General features: G+C 42.8%; 1 protein-coding gene across 1 annotated transcript in view; it reads left to right on the top strand.

Annotated features, from left to right (window-relative positions):
- The window catches only part of LOC137616452 (cation-dependent mannose-6-phosphate receptor-like), a 144,041-nt gene extending 133,009 nt beyond the window's left edge, over positions 1 to 11,032 (top strand). Inside the window, exons 5-6 of the mRNA XM_068346228.1 lie at positions 3,902 to 4,028; positions 8,339 to 11,032. Of these exons, the coding sequence (XP_068202329.1) occupies positions 3,902 to 4,028; positions 8,339 to 8,497 (286 nt within the window). The 3' untranslated portion in view covers positions 8,498 to 11,032. The remainder of the gene's footprint in view (positions 1 to 3,901; positions 4,029 to 8,338) is intronic.
- The last annotated feature ends 15,792 nt before the right edge of the window (positions 11,033 to 26,824 follow it).

Genomic DNA, 26,824 nt, shown 5'->3' with positions numbered 1-26,824 from the left:
CAGAGGCCCTGAATCTCATAGTAGACGGTTGGTTTATCTGGGCCAACAGCATCAAGGAATGCCACAAGGCGTCGGGCAAAGTAATAAAATTTCTGGAATACTTAGGTTTCCGAATAAATTTCAAAAAGTCCCGTCTTTCTCCAGCAACGTGCTTCCAGTGGTTAGGTCTTTAATGGATCCTGACCACACACAAGCGGTTGATTCCACCACAGAAGAGGATAGAGATAGTAAGAAACACAAGAGGATCTCTCAAGGACAAACTAACGACCCGGAGAAACCAAGAAAGAATCCTAGGTTTACTGTTACTCCAGTTTTCCTCAGTAACAGACACATTACTGAGAGTCAATCTAGAAGACATCAATCGAGTTTGGCGGTCCAAAGAGAACAAGAAATATCGAGACAAAATTTCTCGGGTTCCACCTACACTATGGGGAAAAAACTTCAACAATGGACGAAGGTCAAAAACCTAGCAAACTCAGTACCTTTACGATTCCCAGCGACAACATTGGTGGTCCATTTAGATGACTCCCTAAGCGTTTAAGGAGGCTATTCCCAATACAAATAGGTCCAGGGGTTGTGGACAGTGGCACTCCGACAACTACACATCAATATCTTAGAAGTCAAGGAAATGTTCTTGACTCTAATAAGTCTTTCCCTGTCACAGAAACAACATATCAGTCTAATTCTAGACAGCCAAGTGATAGTCCACTGCATTAACAAGGGAGGTTCCAAATCAAGTGATGGTAGCTATCTTTTCAATGGCAAAGCTGTTCACCTGGCAGGAGTTAGAAATGTGGTTGAGGATATTCTACCAAGGACACCTCCGCAGGAGTCGGAATGGTCCTTGGCCAAAAAAAAAAAAAAGTAATTTAACTGGACCTGCCAACAGGTTCCGGGTCTCCAAGTAGACCTATTTGCCACGGAATCCAACCACAAGCCACAATGTCATGTGGCCCCCAACCTGGACCCTCTGGCCTATGTCACAAACGGCATGTCCATAGATTGGAACAACTGACGGAGGATTTACCTGATTCCACCTTTAACCATGCTATTAAAAGTCCTGGACATGCTCAGGACTTTCAAAGGTTGGATTGCCCTCGTAGCCCTCAATTGGCCAATGCAACTGGTTCCCAATCTTGGTGGAACTAGGACTCCGACCTCGGCGGATTCCTGAACCAAGTTAGCACGGATGGTACTACTGTATCTCACAGTGTGTCTGCTTCCTCACGGATTCAGAGTGCCTTCACTTTATGGACTATCTGAGATTTGCAGCACAAAGAGATGCTGAGATTAACCCTTTTTAACACATTGTCCCTAGTGTCAGGTATATGAGGTTCTACCCTTTGGAAAATGATTCTGATGTAAGGAAGTTAGCCAATTTCTGGAAGACTCAGAGGTTCGGACGCTGACTACGAATCTGGCAGTTACCTTTTTCAGAACTTTCTTGGAAAGAGGTCTAGCCAATAATACTATTACTATGGTTAAATCTGCTTTAAAGAAAATATTTCAGATCGGGTACAATTTTAATCTTACAGATTCGTATTTTTCGTCTGTTTCATGGATTGTAGATGATGTCCTTGATCTAGATTTTGACTCTGATATTGACTCATGCACTTATATAGCGCTTCTTAGGACGACGTTATTTTTGATAAGTTTAGCCTCAGGAGCCAGATTATCTGAACACTCAGCATTATCTAGAGAACCAAATCATATTGATTTCTTTCTTCTGGTGGAATTTTATTCTCTCTAGATGGAAAATTCTTAGAAAAGAATGAGGGTCCTCAGAATAGATGGTCCCCGTGGAAGATTGTCCCACTTCCACAGGATCTATCTCTGTGCCCAGTTATCACTCTGGAAAACTATTTAAATAGACCTTCGGGACCTTTGTTTATTAGAAAGGATGGAGGAACCATTTCCCTGAAAGGAATCAGACAATAGATTCTGTACTTTATTTAAAGAACCAAGCCGGAATCTGTACCACATTGCCCAAGATTAAAAAGATATAGTGGTTCCTCCAGATTTAAGACAACCATTATAACAGGGTCCTATCTTCATATATATTTTCCCTCTTAGTGCCTTGTCTCCTAATAAGGAGCAGGGCGGCCTCCCTTTCCCCCCTACCTTAACATTGACCTTGATTTGAGGTGTAATTAAGAGATTGGTATATTAAGGATTTTAGTAAAACACGCTTAATTGAATTACTCTATTTTTGATTTAGTTCATTAACTTTTTGTGTATTTCAAAGCTTATAGGACCAATTCTCTATTACTATTTCACGGAGCGACACAGGTTGAGTCCAGAAAATGGATTTTGACGAAGGAAAAATCTATTTCTGGGCGAGGAACCTGTGTCGCCCAGTGAACCCTCCCTCCTTTTTCCTCACCCTAGGCTGGCCCAAGCTTGGGGTGCTAATAGGAATGATGGGAGGAAGGATAGGTAGTGGTGGTGGCGGTGGGGGGGGGGGGGGGGGGGGCAGTAGCTGTAGGGAACGACACCTCGTAGTAACGGGGGATTTTGAGGAGGGAGAAGTCTAATTGGAAAGGGATCTCTGGTAGTGGGATCACTTGCCCCAGTTTTAATACCGACACCCTTTAGGGGTGAGCGAGCTGGATATATTCCTAGCATTCCATGCAACTTTTTTCTCTGGTATATTTAGCAGTATTTATACCTTTGAAATGGTGCTTTAAGGAGCATTTCACTGGGCGACACAGGTTCCTCGCCCAGAAATAGATTTTTCCTTCGTCAAAATCCCTTAATGCTGACCCCTGGTGTAATCCAATACTAACCTCAGAGGTTTTGGTTTCTCCAACAGCTATTATTACTTTTTTCCTTGATCTTTTGTATATTATCTTTACCAATCTAACCAACTTTTTAGGACTTTCGTCTTCCTCAAGTACCAAAACATCACTTCTCTTGGTATTCTATCATACGCCCTCTCTAAATCTTCAAAAGCACAGGAGAGCTTCTGTTTTCCCTCTAGTCTCTTTTCCTGTAACTGCCTTACTATAAAGAAGGCATCCACAATCCCTCTCCCCCTCATGAATCCATTCTGCGGTTTCTCAATCTTTACAATCTCTCAACCTCTCATGTAGTACCCTCTCCAAAACTTTCAAACCATGCTCTGTTAGTTTAATTCCCCTTTAGCTACCGCATTCCATGATTTGTCACCTTTATATTTAAATATAGGTGCCACTAGACTCTCCTCCCAGTCTTTAGACATTATTTCCTCTTCCCATATTGCTATCAATAAATCCAGCATCTATTCTACCCCCTCTGTAGCCAGTGTCTTGACCATTTTAATTAGAAAGTCTGATGGGCCTGGTGCTTTTACATTCTTCATTTTACTCAATACCTGCTTCACTTCAGTATTCTGTATCTCCATCACTGGCCCCTCCACCCTTTGTGCTTCTCCCAGCTCTCTTTCTCATTTTCAGTATTTAATAGTTGCTCATAATATTCCCTCCATCTCTTAATTTCATCATCCTTATGCAACATATTTCCATCTCTTAATTTCATCATCCTTACGCAATATATTTCCATCTTTATCCTTGATGTCCACCAATTGGCTCAAATCCTGTCTTTGACTTTTCCTCATTGAAAACTTATAGATATCCTTTTCTCCTTCCTTTGTTCCTAGCCTTTCATTTAACTGCTCTACTACTCTTCCAATAGCTATACCTACTTTCCTCCTAGAATCTTTTTCCTCTTCTCTGTACTGTTCCTCTGCTCCCTGTGCCTGTCTTACGTTCCAGTCCTCAAATGCTTTTGATTTTCTTTTTAACTTATTCATGCACCTCTCTGTTTCACCACCACTTTTCTCCATTTAACACACCATATCCATGAAGTATTATGTTATAGTTTAGATGTAGCATAAATTTAAGTGGAAATTTTTTATTTCAAGGTTGTTCGTCACCTTTGGAGCATACTTCACTTTTGGCTTCTTTTACCTTCGGTTGGTCAAGGGTGCCAAGGGTATTGAGCAGATCCCGAATGTTGAATTCTGGTTCCGACTTGGCAACATACTGGCTGTAAGTACCAAATTATTTTATATTTCCTATTTTTGTCATGTAATTTTCAGGTAATTTTTATTAATAAAAGATATTTGGCTTACTTTTCCCATGTATTGATAAGTAAAACTGAAATGGACTTGGTAATTAAACTTGAATGTACCCGGTTCTTAAATCCTACAAACCATTGCTGTATATAGTATTATGATTTATATCAAAGTATGTAACCATATACAGTATATCTATATACTGTATGCAGACAAATGAAACAGATCCTGCTAGGCAAGCTATGAGTCCCATTTCAGTAAGGAATGAGACCCTTTTCAACTTACCTAATGTGATTCTTGTTTGTTTCTATGTGTAAACAAACCTGTCGTCCTTAAAAATAGTTAATGTCTTCAGTGAAGTTGGAACCACTGTTGACATTGTTAACAAGGTTAACAACAGGTGGTAAGAATAGGCAAACCTCCTGTCAAAAACTCTGCACTTTTTTCTTTGGCTGCAACAAGGACAGTTGTACTGTTGCATTCTATCTGAGGCTTTTAAATCTTTTTCTCATACTTTTTAGTAAAAATGGTTGATAGGGGCATGATTTTTCACAATTATATCCTCATTTTGAAGGTTTTAAGGCCACTCATGAATGGCAGAGACAAGGGATAGTGACATTCCCCTACCAAGGAGTACAATCCCCAAGAGACTAACGATGGTGAGGTTTCAGACACTAAAGGAACTAAGAGTTTGAGCAGGCCTCGAACCCCTATCTGGAGATCACCAGGCAGAGACATTATCAATAGGCCTTCCATTATTGGGGTCGTATTCTTTGAAGAGCGGGAAAGTCTTTTCGGGTATAATTCTTGCCAACATCCACGACAGTACCGGAGACACTGTTTAACACTTGGGTTCGTTGTTTGTTGGTGCTTCTTGGAAGACACCTCTGGCTTTGTCCCGGGGACTATGATTCAGGAAAAGGGAGAACCGGCTGTAGACCAACACCCACTCACGTCCTGTAGGGGGCATGATTATTTGCAATCATCCCCATGTGCCGACTGTAGGTTGTGGCTTCCTGAGCAGTAGCAAGCATATGCCTTGAGGGGGAGGAAGAGAGCCAAGCCTTCTTTGGGGTCGGTCTTGGCAACACCCAAGAAGACACTGAGGATGTCTTTTGTTTCTTCTTTCTCCTCATTGAGTGCATCTGCCACTGCCACTCCTGCAAATACACCTTTAGATGGTCCCCACTCCAGGGAGTATGCGTCAGGAGCAAGGAGTCCTCAGATCTATATCGTTGAGTTTTCAGGTTCAGGTTCCATGTGGGGTTCCCTGTTTTTGCCTCACCCTGTCAAAAGTCGGAGGCTCTTCACACGTTTCCATGCAGACTATGTTAGTATAAATGGCTCCAGCACCTGAGGGGTCACCCCTAAAGTTGGGCATAATTCAGCCCTGATGCTGGGTGTTACCCCGTTCATCACCCCTTCCACTGTGCCCTTCACCACGATCCTTGTGCCTTGCGGTCCGATGCCTGTGTATCCCGCTCCCTCTGTACCTGTAAGTGTGCCCCTCTCCTCCATGATAGTGTTTTCCAGTGTTGCGGTTCCTGTTGAAACAATCCCTGTGGATTCTCCCCTTTTGGGGAGCGTTGTCGTGATTAGTCACATAGATCTCGACTACTCTGCTTGCAGAGCCTTGGATGAGGGCTAAGAAGAGGAAGAAACATGCTGATTCTTATTTCTCCTCCAACTCCTCTTCCTCGTTCTCCTCTTCGACTTCCAACTCCGATTCTGACACTTCTAAGATGTTGAAGAAAAAGAAAAAGAAGAGAAAGAGGTCGAAGAAGTCCAAGGAGACCAGCTGTGGTCATAGGGATAGGGCTCCTTACGACATCAACTCACTTTTGGGTGGGGTGGATGACACCCAAGTGGTTCTGGGCCAAGGCAATGGGCCTCCAAGTCCCCCCCTGTAATGGCTCCTCACCACGGTGGCTTGGGTCTCCCTGGTTTCCTGGTAGCCATGGGTTGACAGGAGTGTATGGCCACGTACACTTTTTGTTCCTTACTTGATGGAGGAGCTTCAGCATCCTCCTTTGCCCTTCTTACCTGGACAGTGGACTCTGTTCCTTCTACATTGTGTGAGACTTTGGTAGAACAAGTTGAGAGGATGGCTGAGGTTGTCATTGCATGTTTGTGTAAGACCAAGAGTTGGGGGCGGTTGAACCTTTTCCCCGGGCCCTATGGAATGAGGCCGTGGCCTTCCTTCCACCTGGATTAGTAGAGGGAAGGGAACGAGATACTCACGTCTCTACCGGCCTCAGTGCCAGGGTTCTTCCACCGCTGTTCTAGACCATCCCTAGCCTTTTTCAGCCCATTACATTCCCAGTTCTATCCTTGGAACAGGTAACCTTCTGAGCCCCTCAATGGCCTATCCCTGGCTCATGTTAACCATCAGATATGTGGATCTAAGAGCTCACAAATTTAGCCTGTCAAACAAGATCTTGCCACTCCCAATGTCAAGGTAGAAAAACTATATACCAGAGCTTCTTCTTTTCCCACCATTATCCCTACATTAAGTGGTCGGTTGCCTGATGCACCCTCTCCAATACCTTATATCAAAGGCATCCTCTTCCACCAAACCTTTTCTCTCCTTATCATCCTTCATCTTATCTTGCCATCTAATTCTCTGCCTCCCTCTCAATCCCCTCCTTACTGGCTACTCGCAAGCCTTCCTCACTCCTTCCCTACCAACCATCCCCAACACGTGCCTACACCATCTCAGTGGTGACCAACCTATCACCTATGTAATCTTTACTATGCCTGCTATTCATCTTATTTCATCATTTTCCAATCTTTCAAGCAGTGATATTCCCATTCTACATTCTCATCTCTGTTCTCTCAAGCTTTGCTTCCTCTTTTTGTCTTAGAGCCTACATTTCCCATGCATACATTAACACTGATCTTATTACTGTCCTATAGATCTTGACTTTTAGCTTGATTGGAATTTTCTTATCATGTATCACTCCCGCTAGCTCTTTTCTCTTCCCCAAGGCTGCTTTTATCATACCTCTCCTACTAACTCCCTCCAATTCCCCCAGGCTGCTTTTATCCTATTGTAGATTCTAAGTTCTTCTCAGCCTCTGAGTTGGCAGCCATGCATTGTCTACCATGGCCTCTCTCCAAGCTGTCTTTTAACTTAACCAGTGGTCAGGTGCAATGACGTACTTTGCAAAGTCAATAGGGTTATCAACCCTGGAGTCTTCAGAGAAGTACAAGAAACTCATGCTGTCTAGTGGGAAGGTAAACCATTGGGTCAACTAGATTTTGAAGAGAAGGGAGGCTTTGGTTTCCTGTTTCTAAAAGAAAGTTAGCTTAGAGACAAAAGATATAAACAACCAGATAAGGATCCCGAGAAGTATGTCTACTGTATACTCTCCAGTTGCCAAAGTCAGTCACTTCGGAACTCTTCATTTTGAGTGACAACGTCGCCCTTTCTGAGGAGTCATGAGCAGGCGGCAGTAGATAAGTGGAGGACTGCTTTGTTGGACTACCTGATCCAGCACTCGTCTCCTTCAAGGGTCCTAGCCTTATGAAGAGAACTGTAGGGAAAGCCTTGGGTTCAGCCATGCCTGCTGGATCGGGTGCCAGGTAAAGCCCTAGGTCCATTCCTAGACCCCAATTATGACTGCCCACAACTTCTTCCAGAAAGAAGCCTGTGCATGCACAGCTCTTTTGAACCACCCAACCTGGTTGTTCGAGGAAGGATGGCGGTGGAAAGAAGGGAGGGATAGAGAAACGGTGATGCTGGCATCTCCCCTCTCCTGCTCCCGAGAGTAGATGGATATGACTTGCCATTGGGTAGCCAGGCAGAGACATGGACTGAACCGATTCAACTATTTAATTGGGAAGATTATTCCACATTTTCCTCACAGCCAAAATGAAATTTATAATACTGTGTAGTATTGAGCTTTGTGAAAGGAAAGGCAATAGTTTGAAATTAATTAACTGCATACCTAGTAGGGACTGTTCAAAGCAAAGGATGGCCAGAATTGTGAATAATATTTTAGGTATAAAGAGGTAAGAATAATTGTAAGTCAAGTCATTGCCTTTACCACATTTTTTAATCCTCTTCAAGAAAAAGGCTGACATAGTTGGGATTAATGTGGTGGTCATGACAATGAGACTTCTATGAAGTTCATAACCTACATGTACTTTTTATCTTTTTGTAATTAGTTGTTTATTGGCAGTTGCATTCCTTCATCTATTCCATCTTTACATGAATATGCTATTGCTAAAACGTTAGATGTATATTCTAGACTGAAGAGATATTCATTCTTTAAAAAACAGGATGGATGCGGTGCAATATGCAGATGTGACCAGTATTGTGGAAATGCAAGTGTAAGTGCAAGTACCCCAACTACATACAATGGTTATTCACCCATTGAAGAACGACTGGCAAGAGATCTGCAAGACACTGATAGAGACTCTGCCCTTCTTTCACCCTAATTATCCCTTGACAAATGTATGGAGAGATAATTTTTTCAGCAATTATGTAGAAGTTAAAAAGAGGACAATTAGAAGGTTATGAGTCTTGATATATTAATACAAAAATTGGTAAAAATGTTTGAATATTGGGAAAAATTATGCAACAAAACTCTTATTGTGAATCACTGTTTTGGATTCAAGTATGAATGGGTTGAATAGCTAATGCAATTTTCCAGTTTCCATAATGGAAGAGATGTTTATGCATTCATATTTGTACAATAAACTGAAGTGCTGTGATTTATGAAGTCCTTGAGTGAATCTGTAAGATTGAGTATTTTGACAATGAATTTGATAGATTCATAGAGGTGAATTTGCTGCTTTAATGTGTGCCTTTTCAATCTCATAATGATTTAGTTTGTGTTCTAGCTTTACTAGATGTAGTGTGTATATTTCGGATATGATTAATATATTTTTATTGGTGGCTTGTCGTGTTATAAAATGGCAATTACCTTTTGTGACTGGTTAAAAGGTATTGAAATTCTATATAGGTGGTTGAGAAATTTATGGTACATATTGTACTGTAGGCTATTCTTGTTCCCCTTTTTGTTTCTAACAAGAAATAGCAGTTTTAGGATAGCTGATAGTTTTGGTATGTGCATAAGTTGATGAGGACTGACAATTGTACTTTTTTATATTGATAATACAGTTTTCTGTTCATATGGTATGTAAGAGAGTTAATGGTATAAGTTAGTAGTTTTAGGTAATTATCTTGCTTTATTTGATATTTCACATACCAACTTTAAATAAGTATTATGCTTTATTACACAATTAGACTAATAGTACATACAGTTCTAACAAGATCATTATAAATACTGTACTGTATTAGGTCTGATATTTTCCAAGATTTCACATTATTACACAACACTTGCCCCAGTATCATTGAAAGGTATTATTCGTATTCCTTGTTTAAGGCAGTGTTTTTCAGTAATCTTGATGAAAATCACTGATGCATGCAATAAAGGAATATCAAGGGTTTAACACACTGTATTGCAAAGACAACACACAACTATTGATAAAACAAAATTAATCTCAATTTTAAGTCTTCTCAAAGAAAAAATAATACATATAATTTTCAGCATCTGAATGAGGTTTTAAAAATACACCCCTGAAAATCTGGTAGTAGACTTGTAAAACCTCATTAAAATCCAAATTCACATGATTATTTTTTTAAAACAAATTTAGGGCCATATGTCTTTCTTTGTGCTGGGACTGGTGGAAAATTGACTGGACAACTTGGGTCCTTAAAGATGTAATTCATAGTCAGTAGTTTTTTGTTATTTTTTGTGTTTTCTTATACAGTTACTGTGTGTAAACTGATAAAGACTTTGTATTGATTTTAAGATAATTTTACACTTAGTCTTGGTAACTGTATACTTTCTATTTTGTGTAAGCGAACCAAGGGCATTAACCTTGGATCCTTTTTTGTGTAGTTTTTGTATTCTTTCTTGTATACCAATTGTAGTTCGTCTTGATGTTTCTTGCTTCAGCCCTTAACTACCAATATAAATGTCTATTGCACTCACATTTCATTCTGGTGGTTATATTTCCTTTACTATACAATACTAATGATTGTGTAATATGGTGATAGTGAATATTTGTGAAACTAAATGTTAAGATTGAACACTGTATAGCATAACTGCTTTGAGACAAAGATATTTATGGCATCATCTCATTGTTTTCAAGATTGTGTTTAAGGATCTGATTTTTAAGTGTACTTGTACTTTTAAATGCTAGAAGAGTATCCCATGTCCACAAGGCATGCAAATATGTGTTTTTACAATGTTATTTTTTCTACAGATAAGTCTAAGTGAATAGGAAAATTTATAGCCACACTTGATATACTATACTTAATCAGTATTTTTGTACTGAACTGATTAGTTATATGCAATTACTGCACCAAACGTCAATATTCCATTGTAAAAGTTACATTTTTGCTAGACTGCATTTTGTTTCCGTGTTGAAAGTATTTGCACAAGAATCAAGTAGTTTTAGAGTTTACTTAGCTTATAGATTAAAGTTTAATTATCTTAAAGCAAATCGTAACATTAGTATTCAGATTTCCCTTTTCATTTTTTAAATTTGGTCCCTTTTTTTGGTAAATACTGAAACTTCCAAAGTTATACTAAACAACACACTTATGTAATATTTCATGGTCATAAAGTTCTAAAAAAAGTATTTTTAGAATGTACTGTAAATCATCAGGAGAATATTCCAATTTTTGGTTACAGATTATCATTTGTTTAATTGTACTGTTAGAGTATACTGTACATGGTATTTACTAGTTCAGGCCAGTTAAGTATATTACATAATGACTGTATTAATTTGCACTTTACAGTACTAGAGAATAGATGTTATATAATGACTGATGTCCTAATTGCACTGTGATAATGTGTGGTAACTTGACCGCAGTCTCAGCTCTTGTATCGGGTTGTTTACTTCAAATTCTTATTGTAATTTTTCTCTATCTAGCTGGAGTAATTAAACTATTTTTGTTCATTGGCATTTAAAGTTCTCCTAAATTGTATTAAAATTTCAAATTTTCGATTTATTTTTGAAAAATGTACTTGTGTAATTAATCTGACTGTTGATTTAGAATAGTCTTTAATTCTTCTTGGTTAATCTAGCTTCTCTTCATAATCTTGATGAAAAGCACAAACAAGTTCATTTTATAGTAATGAGATACTGCTGCTAGAGAGTTGTGGGGTCCTTTGACTGGCCAGACAATACTACATTGGATCCTTGTCTCTGGTTATGGTTCATTTTCCCTTTTCCTACACATACACCGAATAGTCTGGCCTATTCTTTACAGATTATCCTCTGTCCTCATACATCTTACAACACCGAGATTACCAAATAATTCTTTTTCACCCAAGGGGTTAACTACTGCAATGTAATTGTTCAGTGGCCACTTTCCTCTTGATAAGGGTAGAAGAGAGACTTTAGCTATGGTAAGCAGCTGTTTTAGGAGAATGACACTCCAAAATCAAACCATTGTGCTCTAGTCTTGGGTTGTGCCATAGCCTCTTTACCATGGTCTTCCACTGTCTTGGGTCGGAGTTTTCTTGCTTGAGGGTACACTTGGGGACACTATTCTATATTATTTCTCTTCCTCTTGTTTTGTCAGTGTTTTATAGTTTATATTTATATTTGATCTTTTTATTGTTCTTGAAATATTTTATTTTTCCTTGTTTCCTTTCCTCACTGGGCTATTTTCCCTGTTGGAGCCCCTGGGCTTATAGCATCCTGCTTTTCCAACTAGTTTTGTAGCTTAGCAAGTAATAGTAATAATAATGATAATAATAATAATAATAATAATAATAATATAATAATTATAATAATAATAATAATAATAATAATAATAATAATCTAATATTCTTTCAAAATCATTCATGGTAGTCCTACATGTACAGCACTGGTATTGAATTTTGGCAATAAATGTAATACCATATTACTTTAATGATTAGTAAATATTGAATCATACCTATTCTAAAAATATCATTAAAAAGTAAGGCTTGTAAACCAAATGTTAATCATTCATATAAAATGTTAAAGAAATAAAGTATAGAATTTTTAAGTACAAAATATATTTTCAGCACAAGCTGGAAGGCAGTTGAAAAGTTTGAGATTTGTTCCTCTGTGAAATACAAACCATCATCCTTTAAGAAGTGATGCTTAATAATTGGTGGGTCGATGCCCCCCCCCCCCACCAAGAACCTAACTGGTTGGTTATTTTTCTTCCCTGGAAATATCAATCTACCTGGTCCCATATGGAAGCGAAGGAGATGTTCCAGCCACCTCCTATCTGTCTATCATTTGGATGAAAAGGCTGGCGTGTCCAAGAAATTGATATGTTGTCAAAGGAGAGAGCCCTTTCCCTGAAGAGATAGCTGTCTAGATTAATATACCTGATGTATGATGATTAATCGATTGGTATATATATATATTCTACCATCCTCTCAGTGTAATCCACAGACTGTAAATTATTGTACGGAACATTATTGAATGGAGGAAGGGCAAAACCATGGATGTGATCCCATGGGTGTTGGACAAGGCAAGAAAACGAGGAGCTTACTGTTTACCCCTGTCTCAAACAGGTTGATCCCTGGGGAACCACATGAACCAGAAGCCTTTCTGTTATGAAAAGTTGTAGGGACAACTCTGACCTTATAACCTTCCCATCCAAACTGAGTGTGTCTGCTTGTCCATTTCTCTTGGCTGGACTGTATTTGGATGATAATTCAATGGCGCGGAATGTCGTCCCGATGTGCATCCGTCTTGGCAACTCAGACGTAAGCCATAACGCTGGTGTGCCGCCTCAAAGTTCTTGGAATGTTTGCAGTGCTAGAAATAGAAGTGGAGATTTGGGTGGAACTCCCCAGTGAGGGTTCCCCATTTAACCAACAATGAAGATCGATCCAAGCCTCCTCTCCTGCTACCACCAGGAGGGATGGGAGATACCTGGAGGCTGACCAGTGATTCTTCAAAGAGATATCTGGCAAAGGTGCTCTCTTGAGGAACTAGTTTCTTAAGGAAAGATGACCAAGAAGACTACAGAACTGAGCTGGTAATTCTGTCTTTGGGCTTGGTAATGCGATTGTCTGACTGATAGACTCTTGCTGCTGCCGTGTCTACCAGCTATCCGTAAGTATTTCAACCTCTGCTTGGGATTAGGCTTCTTTGATTATCACAATAACCATATCATGATAATAGCAGCTGCCTAATGAAAGCAGCAAAGATCAGCCACCCATTGAGATGCATTCCCTGACATATCCTTTGAGAGTGGGGCCCAAGCTAGTATCCTGGTGAACATCTGAATAAATGCCTAAGGAGCAATTCACAGTGTGGAGCACTGAGTCCTGTACTGGTACATCGTACCGTAGAGAGAGGACTGGTGATACTTTCTAATGGACTTACACACGGATACTTAAAACTATACGTCCTTCAGATCTACTGAAAGCACAAAGTCTTCCTCTCTAATAGAACTCTGCACAGATCACAGTACTGCCATCCTGAAATTCGTCTGACGCACAAACTCGTTCCATAGCGAGAGGTTGATGACTGGCCTCCTGGCCCCAGGTTGACTTTTCCATCAAGAAGAGTATGATGTAGAAGCTCGGAGACTCGTCTTGAACAACTTTGAGGCCATTCCTCTCCAACATCCCTCCTACCCCTGTCCGCAAGGGCTGGGTTCTCGGTAACAGTGGAGGAAGAGATACGAGTTCTATAAGAAATTGATTAAAGGAGGAGCTAAAAGGCTACTGAGGGTAGGAAGTAACCTTCCTAGAGGGCTGAAGAGGGTAGTTAGTAACTGTCCTGAAGGACTCCCACTACCTGAGGATCAGCGCTGTGCCTCTGCTGGGTTGCCAAAAGGCACAACAAGGAACCCCCCATCCTTGGCAGTAAGAAAGGGGGATACTGAAACTATCTTATCCCTCTTCTCCTGACGCCCCACTGCCTGGAAGGAACAGGTGGGGTAGCTTAAAACGACGGTACATGCACCGTCTTCTTCCATGAGATTGAGAGTGGTCTTGATCAGGGTTTAGGAAAGACCTTGAGGCCTTCCTACCTAAACCCTGCACTAAAGAGTTTCAAAGAAACAGAGCTACTGCTAACCTAACTTGTTTTAAGAATGGGAAGACCAAGGCATCCCTCCTCTTCAAAAACCCAGTTGACACACTGATTGCTGACTGATACCCAGAACAGCAGGAGACCTGTACTGCTCCAGAGACTCCTTGGTTGATAACCCCATTGACTTGGCAAAGTACTGTTCCTCAATGCACCTGACTATTGGTCAAGTCAGGAGACTACTTGGAAGGCAAACATAGTCGACAAACCATGGCCTTCGCCTCAAATGGCCAGTGACCTCTAGAGGCCTTGAGTGTCTCCAAGGAGACCCTCTTAACGAGATAATGCCTTGACGAAGTCATGTGATTTCTTCATATTGTTGAAGAATTGTGACGGGCAAGAAGGCTCTCGAACTTAAGGAAATTGCTCCCCAAGTTCGAATGTAAATTTCTCTCCCTTTCATCTACTTCTGCTCAATATTACTTCGACTTTCTCCTAATTTTATAAACTTTTTGTCTTGTTGTCCTAACTCCATGAGTATTATGTCTTAAGTTTATATATACAGTATATGTATATGTATGCATATACAATATATATATTTCATTTTTTCATTTATTTATTTATTATTTCTTTTTATTTTATTTAAAGGGCGTAGATATTTCCACATTCGTTTTTACTGCCTGCTTAGAAAAATGGGAGAAGGGATCACGGTCGGGAGGTATTTGCATTCAAAGCTGTATGTGAAAGTATTGGAAGATCTCAGCCATCCCAAAGATGGTTTGAACCATTTTGGCGGAACTATTCTCGAGGATTAGGTCTTCTGGCCGGAAGCTCATCATTACAGATATGGGGAGGATGATTCCATATTTTCTTGGTCTTGGCCCTAACAGGTGGGTTTAGTTGCACCTGTGCCTTTATATCTGGTTTGGTGCTATCTTTGAGGTAGGATATGGAGTGTACCATCTGGAAAGTATGCTGTTATTGTGCCCATAGTGGAGAATGCAAATTTCCTTTCCAACGTATGCTACCTTCTTAATATTCTCAAGTAGGTAAACCAACCAAAAAAAAAATAACAAAAAAGAAAACCCCTCCCTTGGCTATGTATGGACCTTTTGAAAAATGACTCATTCCCTGAATATGCTGACTCCCCCTGACACTGTTGACAACCTCTGGCAACTCATTTATAGAAAATTCTGTTGATGACTTCGGAACTAAAAAGGACAATTCTTCCAATACTCGAAAATCAAGAAATTTGGGCAAAGCAGGAAAACTTAAAATCCTACATGTTACCCAAATTACATTAGACACACATTACAATGTGATATATAAAGCATTTGAATATTACGACTTAGTCAGAGACATAGGAATACGACTCAAAAATGACAAATGGGATTCTTGGATATCCTTTGATACTGATGCTGAAGCATTTAATGCAATATGTAATATTATGAATATTTAAGATTAATAATTTGAATATAAAGGGTGCTCTGTGTGATGGGGTACCCAAGAATCTTGATGTGTATAAACCTCAAGATTGGATGGATAAGGATATACAGTAGAGGTATTTGTGCCCTCCCAGAGAAAGCCAAAACCACCAATATGGTTTGTTGCTCAATCATTATAAGGCACAGGAAATTACTTCAGGATCTATAAATTTCTTCAGACGAAAGTAGGAACGATTGCACCTGGAGATATATCTCAGTATGGAAAGAATAGTTTTAAATATTTAACTTAGCCGGTGAATATATAATAGCTGCTACTCAGCGGCTCGACAGAAAACATACTCAAAAAACTCGCGAGCGATCGCTATGAAGGTTGCGGGTGTGCCCACCAGCGCCAACTATCGGCCAGATACCACTCTTGCATGTAAACAAACCCTTCAATTCTTCTCTGTCGACCTTGACGACAAGACGTATCATTACTCGCTGTAGAACCTGGAGTTTTCTCAACATATTTGGTGAAGTACTTCATTTTGGTTTGAGCTTTTGCAGTGCAGGTGTTTTTCCTCAACTTAAACTCTTGAACTCTTTATTGAACAGATTTAATTGTTGATGACTTGGATTGTTTTTTGGACTTTCTTTGACTAATTCAAAATGGCTGACCCTTCACAAGTACCTAGATTTCGTAAGTGTAATGCTAGGGACTGTAATAGGCGTCTTCCAAAGGCCTCTCTCGACCCACATACTGTGTGTTCCAATTGTCGGAGTAAAACCTGTCAATTGGGAGATTGGTGTGAGGAATGCGTGGGCCTTTCGGAATTCGATTGGCTCGAATACGATAAGTATGCACGTAGGCTAGAGAGAGATAGGGTAAGGAGGAGTTCCTCTAGGTCTGTAGATTTTTCCTCTCCACATGCCCCTGAACCTAATCCTTCCCCTGTAGTGGTTGTTCCTAACCCCCCTTCTAGCACTCAGGAACCATCTATGCAAGACATGTTACGTGCTATTCATGCCTTGGGGGAAAGAGTTGAAGCGTTAGCAACTGATCGTAATCAACTCATGGCTGACGTGAAAGAGCTTAAGTGTCAGAGTGCCACAGCGGAAAATAATGGGAAAGTGATTAGTGCGCAAAGTGTTGTGAACAGTGTTGCGACCGAGGGTTCGTCTGTTCGTGCCTGTCGTTCACCTAGTCCGAGACCTCTTGCAAGCTCCCAAGCCCAGGGGAGAAGTAATGTCGTACGACTTATGGGTTCGAGAGGCCTTGATCAGCGAACAGACGTTCCCTCTATGGTATCAGGCGTATCTCACCAAGATCGCCCCTACCATAAGACGAGAGAGCCCATTTTCTCCTCGTCTTCCGAAGGCTTTTCGCGCAAGAAACCGTGGAGCAAGGTTTCTAGGCCTCTTAAGCGGAAGTCGGTCCCTTCAGGACAGGTCCAGCGTCCTGGATGTAGTCATTGGGACAGTTCTGACCCATTGCAGTCATCGGATGACTGCTCGCCGCCTAAGCAAGGCAAGGTTGTTCCGTCTTAGACGTTAACCCCGTCGTTTACCGCACCCATTCCCGTGGACCCTAAATGGGTTATACTGCAGGACATGCAGTCTAAGCTTGCCTCCCTTATGGAAGACTATTCTGCCGATAAGGTTTCCGTTGAGCCTAGCCGTTTTTCTCATCGAGATCCTGGCCTTCAGCCACCCAAACGAACCTTTGTGCGTCCTGTTGACGTTGGCGTAGCCAAGTCACGTCAGTCAAGTTATTTAGAACCTCACTCGATGCGGTCTCGTGTGGATTTTCAGCCGCATTTGGACGTTAGGCCACTTGCTAATGCTCCTGTTGACGTTCAGGACGTTCGCCAACCATCGGAGTTGACTTGTTTTGACGCTGAGCGTCAACCACCGCAGTCTAGAGTTGTTTTGACTGCTCAGACTAGGCAGTCAAAGCAGTCTCGAGTGGACGCTGTGCGTCCTCACGCACCTGTTGTTGTTGACAGTTCACAGACTGTCAAGCAGTTACATGACGTAGCGTCCTGGTCCGCTACTAATGCACCAGTGCGTGTCAAGCATTGCCAACCCCTTTGCTTGTTTCTCAGCAGTTGTCAGATGAAGAGCCTTCAGATGAGGACGTTGCTGACCCTCAGCCTGAGGATCATCCTTCAGATGTAGATGAACCCAGAACAGTTCCTCCATCAATGGACTTTAAGAAAGTCATGTTAATTTTTAAGGAGTTGTTTCCCGATCACTTCGTCTCTGTTGCTCCTCGTTCGCCGCCGTCTGAGTTTGTTCTAGGCGTACCTGCTGACATGCCAGCCTTTACAAAACTTGTGCTCTCTCGCTCATCCAAGAGAGCTTTACGGCTTTTAGGCGATTGGTTGGAAACCAAGAGGAGTTTGGGGAAGACGGCCTTTGCCTTCCCTCCATCTAAACTCTCGTCTAGATCGAGCGTCTGGTATGCCACGGGAGAAGTTCTCGGCTTGGGAGTCCCTGCCTCTGCCCAGGGCGACTTCTCAAGCCTTGTAGACTCTCCCCGCCGCCTAGCCATGAGACGCTCGAAGATTAGTTGGTCCTCCTTGGACCTTGACCATCTGCTGAAAGGCATTTATAGAGCCTTTGAAGTTTTCAACTTCCTTGACTGGTGTTTGGGAGCCTTAAGTAGGAAAATCTCATCGGCTGATAGAGATGTCTCCGTACTTGTTATGTCCTGCATGGATAAAGCCATCCGCGATGGTTCCAATGAGCTCTCCTCCTCTTTTACTTCAGGAGTCCTTAAGAAGCGAGAGTCCCTTTGCTCTTTTCTGTCGGCAGGAGTTACTCCCTGTCAAAGATCTGAACTACTCTTTGCTCCCTTATCTAAGTTTTTGTTCCCTGAACATTTGGTTAAGGACATAGCTTTGTCACTCGTGCAGAAGGACACCCATGACTTGGTTGCGTCCTCTGCTCGCAAAGGGACTCCTTCGACATCCTTTTCTGCAAGACCAAGGATAGACACTCTGGCGTCCAGATTTATTCCGCCCTTTCGTGGCAGAGCTCCCAGCAGGGGAAGTACTCGTGCCGAGGGAAAGAGAGGAAAGAAGAGAGGAGCCAAGTCCTCACGTGGCAGAGTCTGACTGCCCGCAGCCTCAGACAGCAGTAGGTGCCAGACTCAAGAACTTCTGGCAAGCCTGGGAGAAGAGGGGCGCAGACCAACAATCTGTGAGGTTACTCAGAGAGGGGTACAAAATTCCATTTGTACACAAACCTCCTCTAACGACTTCCCCCATCGACCTCTCTCCCAGATACCGAGAGGAATCAAAGAGACAAGCCCTGAAACTAGAAGTGTCTCTTTTGCTAGAGAAGGGAGCGGTGGTGAAAGTCTCGGACCTTCAATCACCGGGGTTTTACAACCGTCTCTTCCTAGTACCGAAGAAGACAGGAGGTTGGAGACCGGTGCTAGACGTCAGTGCACTAAACGTCTTTGTTACGAAGACAAAGTTCACCATGGAGACCACGAAATCAGTCTTAGCAGCGGTCAGAAAGGGAGACTGGATGGTCTCTCTCGACCTAAGAGACGCATACTTCCACATCCCCATTCACTCAGATTCCCAACCTTTTCTGAGGTTTGTTTTCGACAATGTGGTGTACCAGTTTCGGGCCCTGTGCTTTGGCCTAAGTCCTGCTCCTCTCGTGTTTACGAGGCTTATGAGGAATGTTGCAAAATTCCTCCATTTATCGGGAATCCGAGCCTCCCTATACTTGGACGACTGGCTTCTCAGAGCCTCGTCCAGTCATCGCTGTCTGTAGGATCTTCATTGGACATTGGATCTGACCAAGGAATTGGGACTTTTGGTCAACATGGAAAAGTCCCAGCTGATTCCATCCCAAACTATACTGTATTTAGGGATGGAGATTCGCAGTCCAGTTTTTCGGGCTTTTCCGTCTGCCCCCCGAATAGAGCAAGCCCTGCTCATAATCCAACTGATGTTGAAGAGAGAACGTTGCTCAGTCAGGAATTGGATGAGTCTAGTAGGAACTCTATCATCGCTGGAGCAGTTTGTCTCGCTAGGAAGGCTACACCTTCGACCTCTCCAGTTCCATCTAGCTTTTCACTGGAAAAAGGACAAGACGTTAGAGACGGTCTCAATCCCGATCTCCGAAACAGTAAAGGCATGCCTGAATTGGTGGAACAACAATATCAGTCTAAGAGAGGGACTTTCCCTAGCAGTTCAGAAACCAAACCACGTTCTATTCTCGGACGCGTCGTATTTGGGTTGGGGTGCGACCCTGGACGGTCGGGAATGCTCAGGTCTGTGGACCTCAAGTCAGAGGAGCATGCACATCAAAGGCAAGGAGCTTTTGGCAGTCCACCTGGCCTTGATGAACTTCGAGAGTCTCCTTCGAAACAAGGTGGTGGAGATCAACTCCGACAATACCACAGCCTTGGCATACATTTCCAAGCAAGGAGGCACCCACTCCCTGACGCTGTACGAGATCGCAAGGGACCTGCTCATTTGGTCAAGAGATCGAGGCATCTCCCTGTTAACGAAGTTTATCCAGGGCGACTTGAATGTCTTAGCAGATTGCCTCAGTCGGAGGGGTCAGGTGATTCCTACGGAATGGACCCTCCACAAGGACGTGTGCAAGAGTCTTTGGGCGACTTGGGGTCAACCCACCATAGACCTCTTTGCAACCTCGATGACCAAGAGACTTCCAATCTATTGCTCTCCAGTCCCAGACCCAGCAGCAATACACATAGATGCTTTTCTTCTAGATTGGTCTCATCTAGACCTATATGCATTCCCACCATTCAAGATTGTCAACAAGGTACTGCAGAAGTTCGCCTCTCACGAAGGGACAAGGTTGACGTTAGTTGCTCCCCTCTGGCCCGCGAGAGAATGGTTCACCGAGGTACTTCGATGGCTGGTAGACTTTCCAAGAAGTCTTCCTCTAAGAGTAGACCTGTTACGTCAGCCCCACGTAAAGAATGTACACCAAAGCCTCCCCGCTCTTCGTCTGACTGCCTTCAGACTATCGAAAGACTCTCTAGAGCTAGAGGCTTTTCGAAGGAGGCAGCCAGTGCGATTGCAAGAGCGAGGAGAGCTTCTACCATTAGAGTATACCAGTCGAAGTGGGAAGTCTTCCGAAACTGGTGCAAGTCAGCATCTGTATCCTCGTCCAGTACCTCTGTAGCCCAAATCGCTGATTTTCTCTTACACCTGAGAAAAGTTCGCTCCCTTTCAGCTTCCACGATCAAGGGCTACAGGAGCATGTTGGCTTCGGTCTTCCGGCATAGAGGCTTAGATCTTTCCAACGATAAAGATCTACAAGATCTCCTTAAGTCTTTTGAAACCTCTAAGGAACGTCGTTTGGCTACTCCTGGATGGAACTTAGACGTGGTCCTAAGGTTCCTCATGTCAGACAGGTTTGAGCCATTACATTCAGCCTCCCTGAAGGATCTCACTCTTAAGACTCTTTTCCTGGTGTGCTTGGCCTCGGCTAAAAGAGTCAGTGAACTTCATGCCTTCAGTAAGAACATCGGCTTTTCTACAGAAAAAGCCACTTGTTCTCTTCAACTTGGTTTCCTGGCCAAGAATGAACTGCCTTCTCGTCCTTGGCCTAAATCTTTTGATATTCCTTGCTTATCAGAGATCGTAGGCAACGAACTGGAGAGAGTGTTATGTCCTGTTAGAGCTCTTAAGTTCTATTTAGCTCGTACTAAGCCATTACGAGGTAAATCTGAAGCGTTATGGTGTTCGATTAAGAAACCATCCTTACCTATGTCAAAGAATGCTTTGTCATATTTTATCAGATTTTTAATACGAGAAGCCCATTCCCACTTGAGTGAGGAAGACCAATCTTTGCTTAAGGTTAAGACGCACGAAAAGCAACCTCCGTGGCCTTCAAGCAAAATAGATCTCTGCAAAGTATCATGGACGCGACTTTTTGGAGAAGCAAGTCAGTGTTCTCGTCATTTTACTTGAAAGATGTCCAGACTCTTTACGAGGACTGCTACACACTGGGTCCATTCGTAGCAGCGAGTGCAGTAGTGGGTGAGGGTTCTACCACTACACTTCCCTAATTCCAATATCCTTTTTAATCTGTCTCTTGAAATGTTTTTAATATTGTTTTATGGGTTGTACGGAAGGCTAATAAGCCTTTCGCATCCTGGTTGATTTGGCGGGTGGTCAAAGTCATTTCTTGAGAGCGCCCAAATTAGGGGTTTGATGAGGTCCTGTTAGTATGGGTTGCAACCCTTTATACTTCAGCTCCTGGGAGTCTTTCAGCATCCTAAGAGGATCGCTGGGCTTCGTGAGGAAGACAGACTTACAAGGCAGAGTAATCGTCTAAGTCAACTTCCTTACCAGGTACCTATATATTTTGGTTTTGTTATATTGATAACTGTCAAAATGAAAAACTCTTAGCTTATACGCTGTAAACTTAATTAACTCTGGTCTCTACCCACCGCCTTGGGTGTGAATCAGCTATTATATATTCACCGGCTAAGTTAAATATTTAAAAATGATATTTTAATTATAAAATAAATTTTTGAATATACTTACCCGGTGAATATATAAATTAAAGGCCCTCCCTTCCTCCCCAATAGAGACGCAGCGGGACGAGAAGAATTGAAGGGTTTGTTTACATGCAAGAGTGGTATCTGGCCGATAGTTGGCGCTGGTGGGCACACCCGCAACCTTCATAGCGATCGCTCGCGAGTTTTTTGAGTGTGTTTTCTGTCGAGCCGCTGAGTAGCAGCTATTATATATTCACCGGGTAAGTATATTCAAAAATTTATTTTATAATTAAAATATCATTTTTCTCATACATGCCAAATCAAATCTATTTTTGGGTGAGATAGCCGTGTCGTCCTGATGGAAGGTTCCTATAAGTAGCTTCCTAAGGGATATTTGACTACAGTGATATTCCCAGAGAATTTACCTTTAGGTCTCCAGAATTCTAACTCCTGGCGCGAATATCCTTAAAATTTCTCTTAAGGATGTCACATAAATCAAGGGACGTATATCTTGATACAACACATAGCAATCTTCACCCCGAATAGCATTTTCGCCTCGAGGGGGTAGAGTGGCAAAATAAAAGGGGAGCCGTTATCAAGGTTATCCTTCCTCCCATACTACTATTGAGTATCTAGATGGCGCTTATTCCTTGTAGCATTGAGCATGGTGCTACAGATATGGTAGTTTCGGGAGGGATCCTGCCAAGGCCTTTTCTATAGAAAAGGAGGGCGGGTCCATCAGGACGACATGGCTATCTCACCCAAAAATAGATTTTTCGCTTCGCTCAAAATCCGTTTTTTGGGCTCAAGCCATGTCGTCCTGATGGAAGTTTACCAGAGAATTACTAGAAAGTACTGTATCTGTGGATTTTCATAGGTGCCTTAACCTTGGGACAATTTTTCCTATGGTCATCCGGACCATTGAGACAAATGACGTTACCGTTATCCGTCATTACCACTAATCATAGACAATGTTAGTGCTTCCTGCCCCCTGCAGGGAAGAGTCATACTAGACAGTAGAAAAGGGGCCTCAAGGTTAGCATATATTGTATGAACAAACATAATTATCCACTAGATATACAAAAGGTCTCACGGTTTGTATATATTGTCGGAACAATTAAGTGTCAACTATAACCATTGTTTGTAAGCATACAATAATATGAAGTTTACTTAAATAAATAAGTAAGAGAACTCTGGCATATTTAATGTGCTAATTGCAGGGCGAAATAGGACGCAATTACACTCTAATAGACATTTTTTTTTAATAAATGACCAAATGGAATAACGAGTATAACGAATGCAACGTGTTAAGGGAATTATACGTGCAACGTATACAGAAAATATTTTTCTCCCTGAAAGGGAAGAAATGATGAGTGCCACTCTAAAACTGAAAATTTTGATAAATTTTCCCAATATATTTTCTGTAAATGTTGTATACTAACAACACTGTGTACTATGTACACACGGCACAAGTGTTATCTGTATAATTCCACACCTGAGATTTTGAACAGTCTTAGTGACACCATGGTGACACTCACTTAAAAGGTATCGCACTGGAAGTGTCAACACCTTTTCACCCGAATTGAGAGTCCCAATAAATTCACTGTTCATCGCAGCACTAGATGTCAGGTTTTAATACACTACCTGCCGCCACCACATTATGCTTCAGTTCATGGACTTGCTTTGCATAGTGTTTGTAGAAAACACGGGATGATTTCCATCCAGTATATGAGCGAAGATGCTCAAAGTCCATATACTGAAAAAAGTTCAGTGATGAAGCAATTTTTCTTGGATCATGATCTGCGGGTGTACTGTCAGGATCCGCTCTGCGAATGAAGTAGGTGAGCTTCGCCCTCAGTTGTTTTAGGGATAAGTTTGATCCTGAAGTTTCTCCTTTGAAAAGCTGTCCTCCCCTGAAGTCTGAATTTCTATGTAGATAGACCTTTAGACACTCTACTGGACATAGAGAAACATCTTCCTTCAGAGGGCAGATTCTCCAGGGACCTCATCTTTTAGTGGGTTGCTCGTTCTTGGCGAGAAAAGCTGGATCAGGAAAGAGATTCAGTTCTCCCACTTCTGTGAACTGAATGTGGCCCTCATTTCTTGATAGGGCTACTATTTCACTAACTCTAGCCCTTGAGGCTATAGCGAATAGGAAAATAACCTTTTGGGTTAGATCCTTGAGAGAACAATCTTCATTGTTCACAGATTAAGCATAATGTAGGACCTTGTCCAAAGACCATGAAATGGGCTTCGGAGGAACTGCAGGCCTGAGTCTAGCGCATGCCTTCGGCAACTTGTTGAATATTTCGCTGGACAAGTCTATTTGGAAGGCGTATTGTAAGGGTCTTGTCAGGGCCGATTTACATGTGGAAATCGTGTTGGCCGCTAAGCCTTATCCATGAAGGTGAATGAAGGACAAACCGAAATCCATTGATATTTCCTTAGGATTTCTCGCCTTGACAAAGGCCACCCATTTCTTTCAAGATGACTCGTATTGCCTTCTGGTAGATTTGTTTTGTTTTATATTCCTCTAAGAAGTTTATGCTTTTCTTCGAGATCTCAAACCTCTTCTTGACGGCAAGGGAGAGAAAATCGTGAGATGAAGGTCTCGGGTTTTCTGTGATGAAGCAAAGACAGTCGACTTCTGAACTTGTTGGGATAGAACTGGGTCCGGCAGGGGACTTAGCTTGGGTTGTAACTCCAGGATCAGTGGGAACCAGTTGCTCCGAGGCCACTTGGGAGCCACTAGGGCCGCTATTCCTTGGAAGGATCTCGACTTGGTGAGGACTTTTAGCAGAAGGTTGGGTGGAGGGAACAGGTAAATCTTGGTCCATCTGTTCCAATCCAGGAACATGACATTCACCGCTTCCGCTCGAGGGTCCTCGTATGGGGCCACGTAGCAAGGAAGTTTCTTGTTGTTGCGAAGAGGTCGATCTGCAGTTCTGGGACTTGTTAGGAGATGAAGGAGAATGAGTCGGCGTCTAGGGACCATTCTGACTCTATCGCGGCTGTCTGTGATAGAGCAGCCGCTGTCACGTTGCGGAATCCTTGAAGGTGAACTGCTGAGAGGTGTCATCTTTTCTTCTCCGCCAGACGGAAGATGGGCAACAACACTTGGTTGAGTGTTGGCGATCTTGAGCCCTGACAATTGAGACATCTGACCACTACGTCGCTGTCCAAGGTCGGATGTGCACTGAGGGACGTGGGGACAGCCTCTTCAAGGTGAGAAAGACTGCCATGGCCTCCAAGATGTTGATGTGAAACATCTTGAATAGGGGAGACCATGTTCCTTGAACTTAACATTGATGGGAGTGACCCCCCCATCCTTCTAGCGATGCGTCCGTATGGATGACGACCGAGGGTGGAGGTAGCTGCAGAGGTACCGACCTCTTGAGTTTCCTGGCCTCCGACCATGGCTTGAGGAGTGATCGTAGGCAAGTCGTCAGAGGTCTCTTGAGATCTCTTCGAGCGTTTGATGCGTATCTTCTCCAGACTCCCGATGCATCTTTTAGCTGTGCTCTTAGCACTGGGTCTGTCACCGAAGCGAACTGGAGGGAGCCGAGCGCCCGTTCCTGTTGTCGTCTTGAAATCCGTTTGGATTTGAGAAGTCTCTTGACAGACCTCGCTATTTCCTTTCTCTTCTTTAGTGGAATGGGAAGATGGTGTGACTGGAGGTCCCAATGGATGCCTAACCATTGGAACCTCCGAGCTGGAGAAAGTCAAGACTTTTTGGTGTTTATCTTGAAACCCAGATGTTCCAAGAATTGGATCACCTTCTCGGAAGCTTGCAGGCATTCCTCTTCTGATGCTGCCCACACCAACCAATCGTCCAGGTAAGCCATCACCTGGATGCCTTGTAGGCGTAGTTGTTGAACGATTGTCTCTGCGAGCTTTGTGAAGATACTTGGGGCTATGTTTAGCCCGAAGGGCATGGCTCTGAAGACGTACTATCTTCTTTGAAGCCTGAATCCTAGGTAGGAGGAGGTCTGGCAATTCATTGGAATGTGCCAGTAGGCATCCGCCATGTCTATCGAGACTGTGTATGCCTTTCGAGGCAGCAGGGCTCGTTTGTGCTGAAGGGTCAGCATCTTGAACTTGTTGTTCACGATGAACTTGTTGAGAGGGGACAAGTCCAGAATGACTCTGAGTTTGTCAGAGTCTTTCTTGGGAACACAGAATAGTCTTCCTTGGAACATGATGGACTTTGCCCTCTTGATCACCTTTTTGTTCAAGAGTTCTTGGACGTATTCTTCAAGAACGGAGGTGGAATGTTGGAAGAATCGGTGGAAAACTGGTGGTGATGTTTTCCAGGTCCAGCCTAGTCCGTTCTTGATGATGCTGTGAGCCCAGGAATCGAAGGTCCAACGATCCTGAAAGAGGCGGAGTCTTCCTCCCACTGGAAGCATCTCATTGCTTCTGGTTTCCGGAGGGCTTACCTCCCCGACCGCTTGCTCCCCTGCCTCCTCTCCCTCTGGAGGGATGTCTAGAGGAGTCTCTACTGGAGCCTCTACCTTAGGGACGATAGGTAGTCGACTGCCTCTCGTAGGCGGGCGTGAAGGCTGGTGACTGAGTCACCACCGGCTGGGGTACCAGTTGGAAGGTTTGTTGGGGCTGTGCCACTAACTGGGGAGCAGCGGCCGCAGGAAGCTGATGTTTAGCCTGGCGAGGCTGTGACCTTGGTCTCTTGGACTTCTTTTTCAGTTGGGGGCCCTCATCCGGAGAGGATTTCCGCTTCGATGACATGCCCCACTTTTGGAGAAGGTTCCTGTTCTCCGTGGCGGCCTTGTGAACGAT

The sequence above is a fragment of the Palaemon carinicauda genome, chromosome 22 (assembly GCF_036898095.1).
Source record: "Palaemon carinicauda isolate YSFRI2023 chromosome 22, ASM3689809v2, whole genome shotgun sequence".
In the NCBI taxonomy this organism is placed as follows: Eukaryota; Metazoa; Arthropoda; class Malacostraca; order Decapoda; family Palaemonidae; genus Palaemon; species Palaemon carinicauda.
Note: the sequence above shows the minus strand (reverse complement) of the source record. Positions and strands in the feature narration are given on the sequence as shown.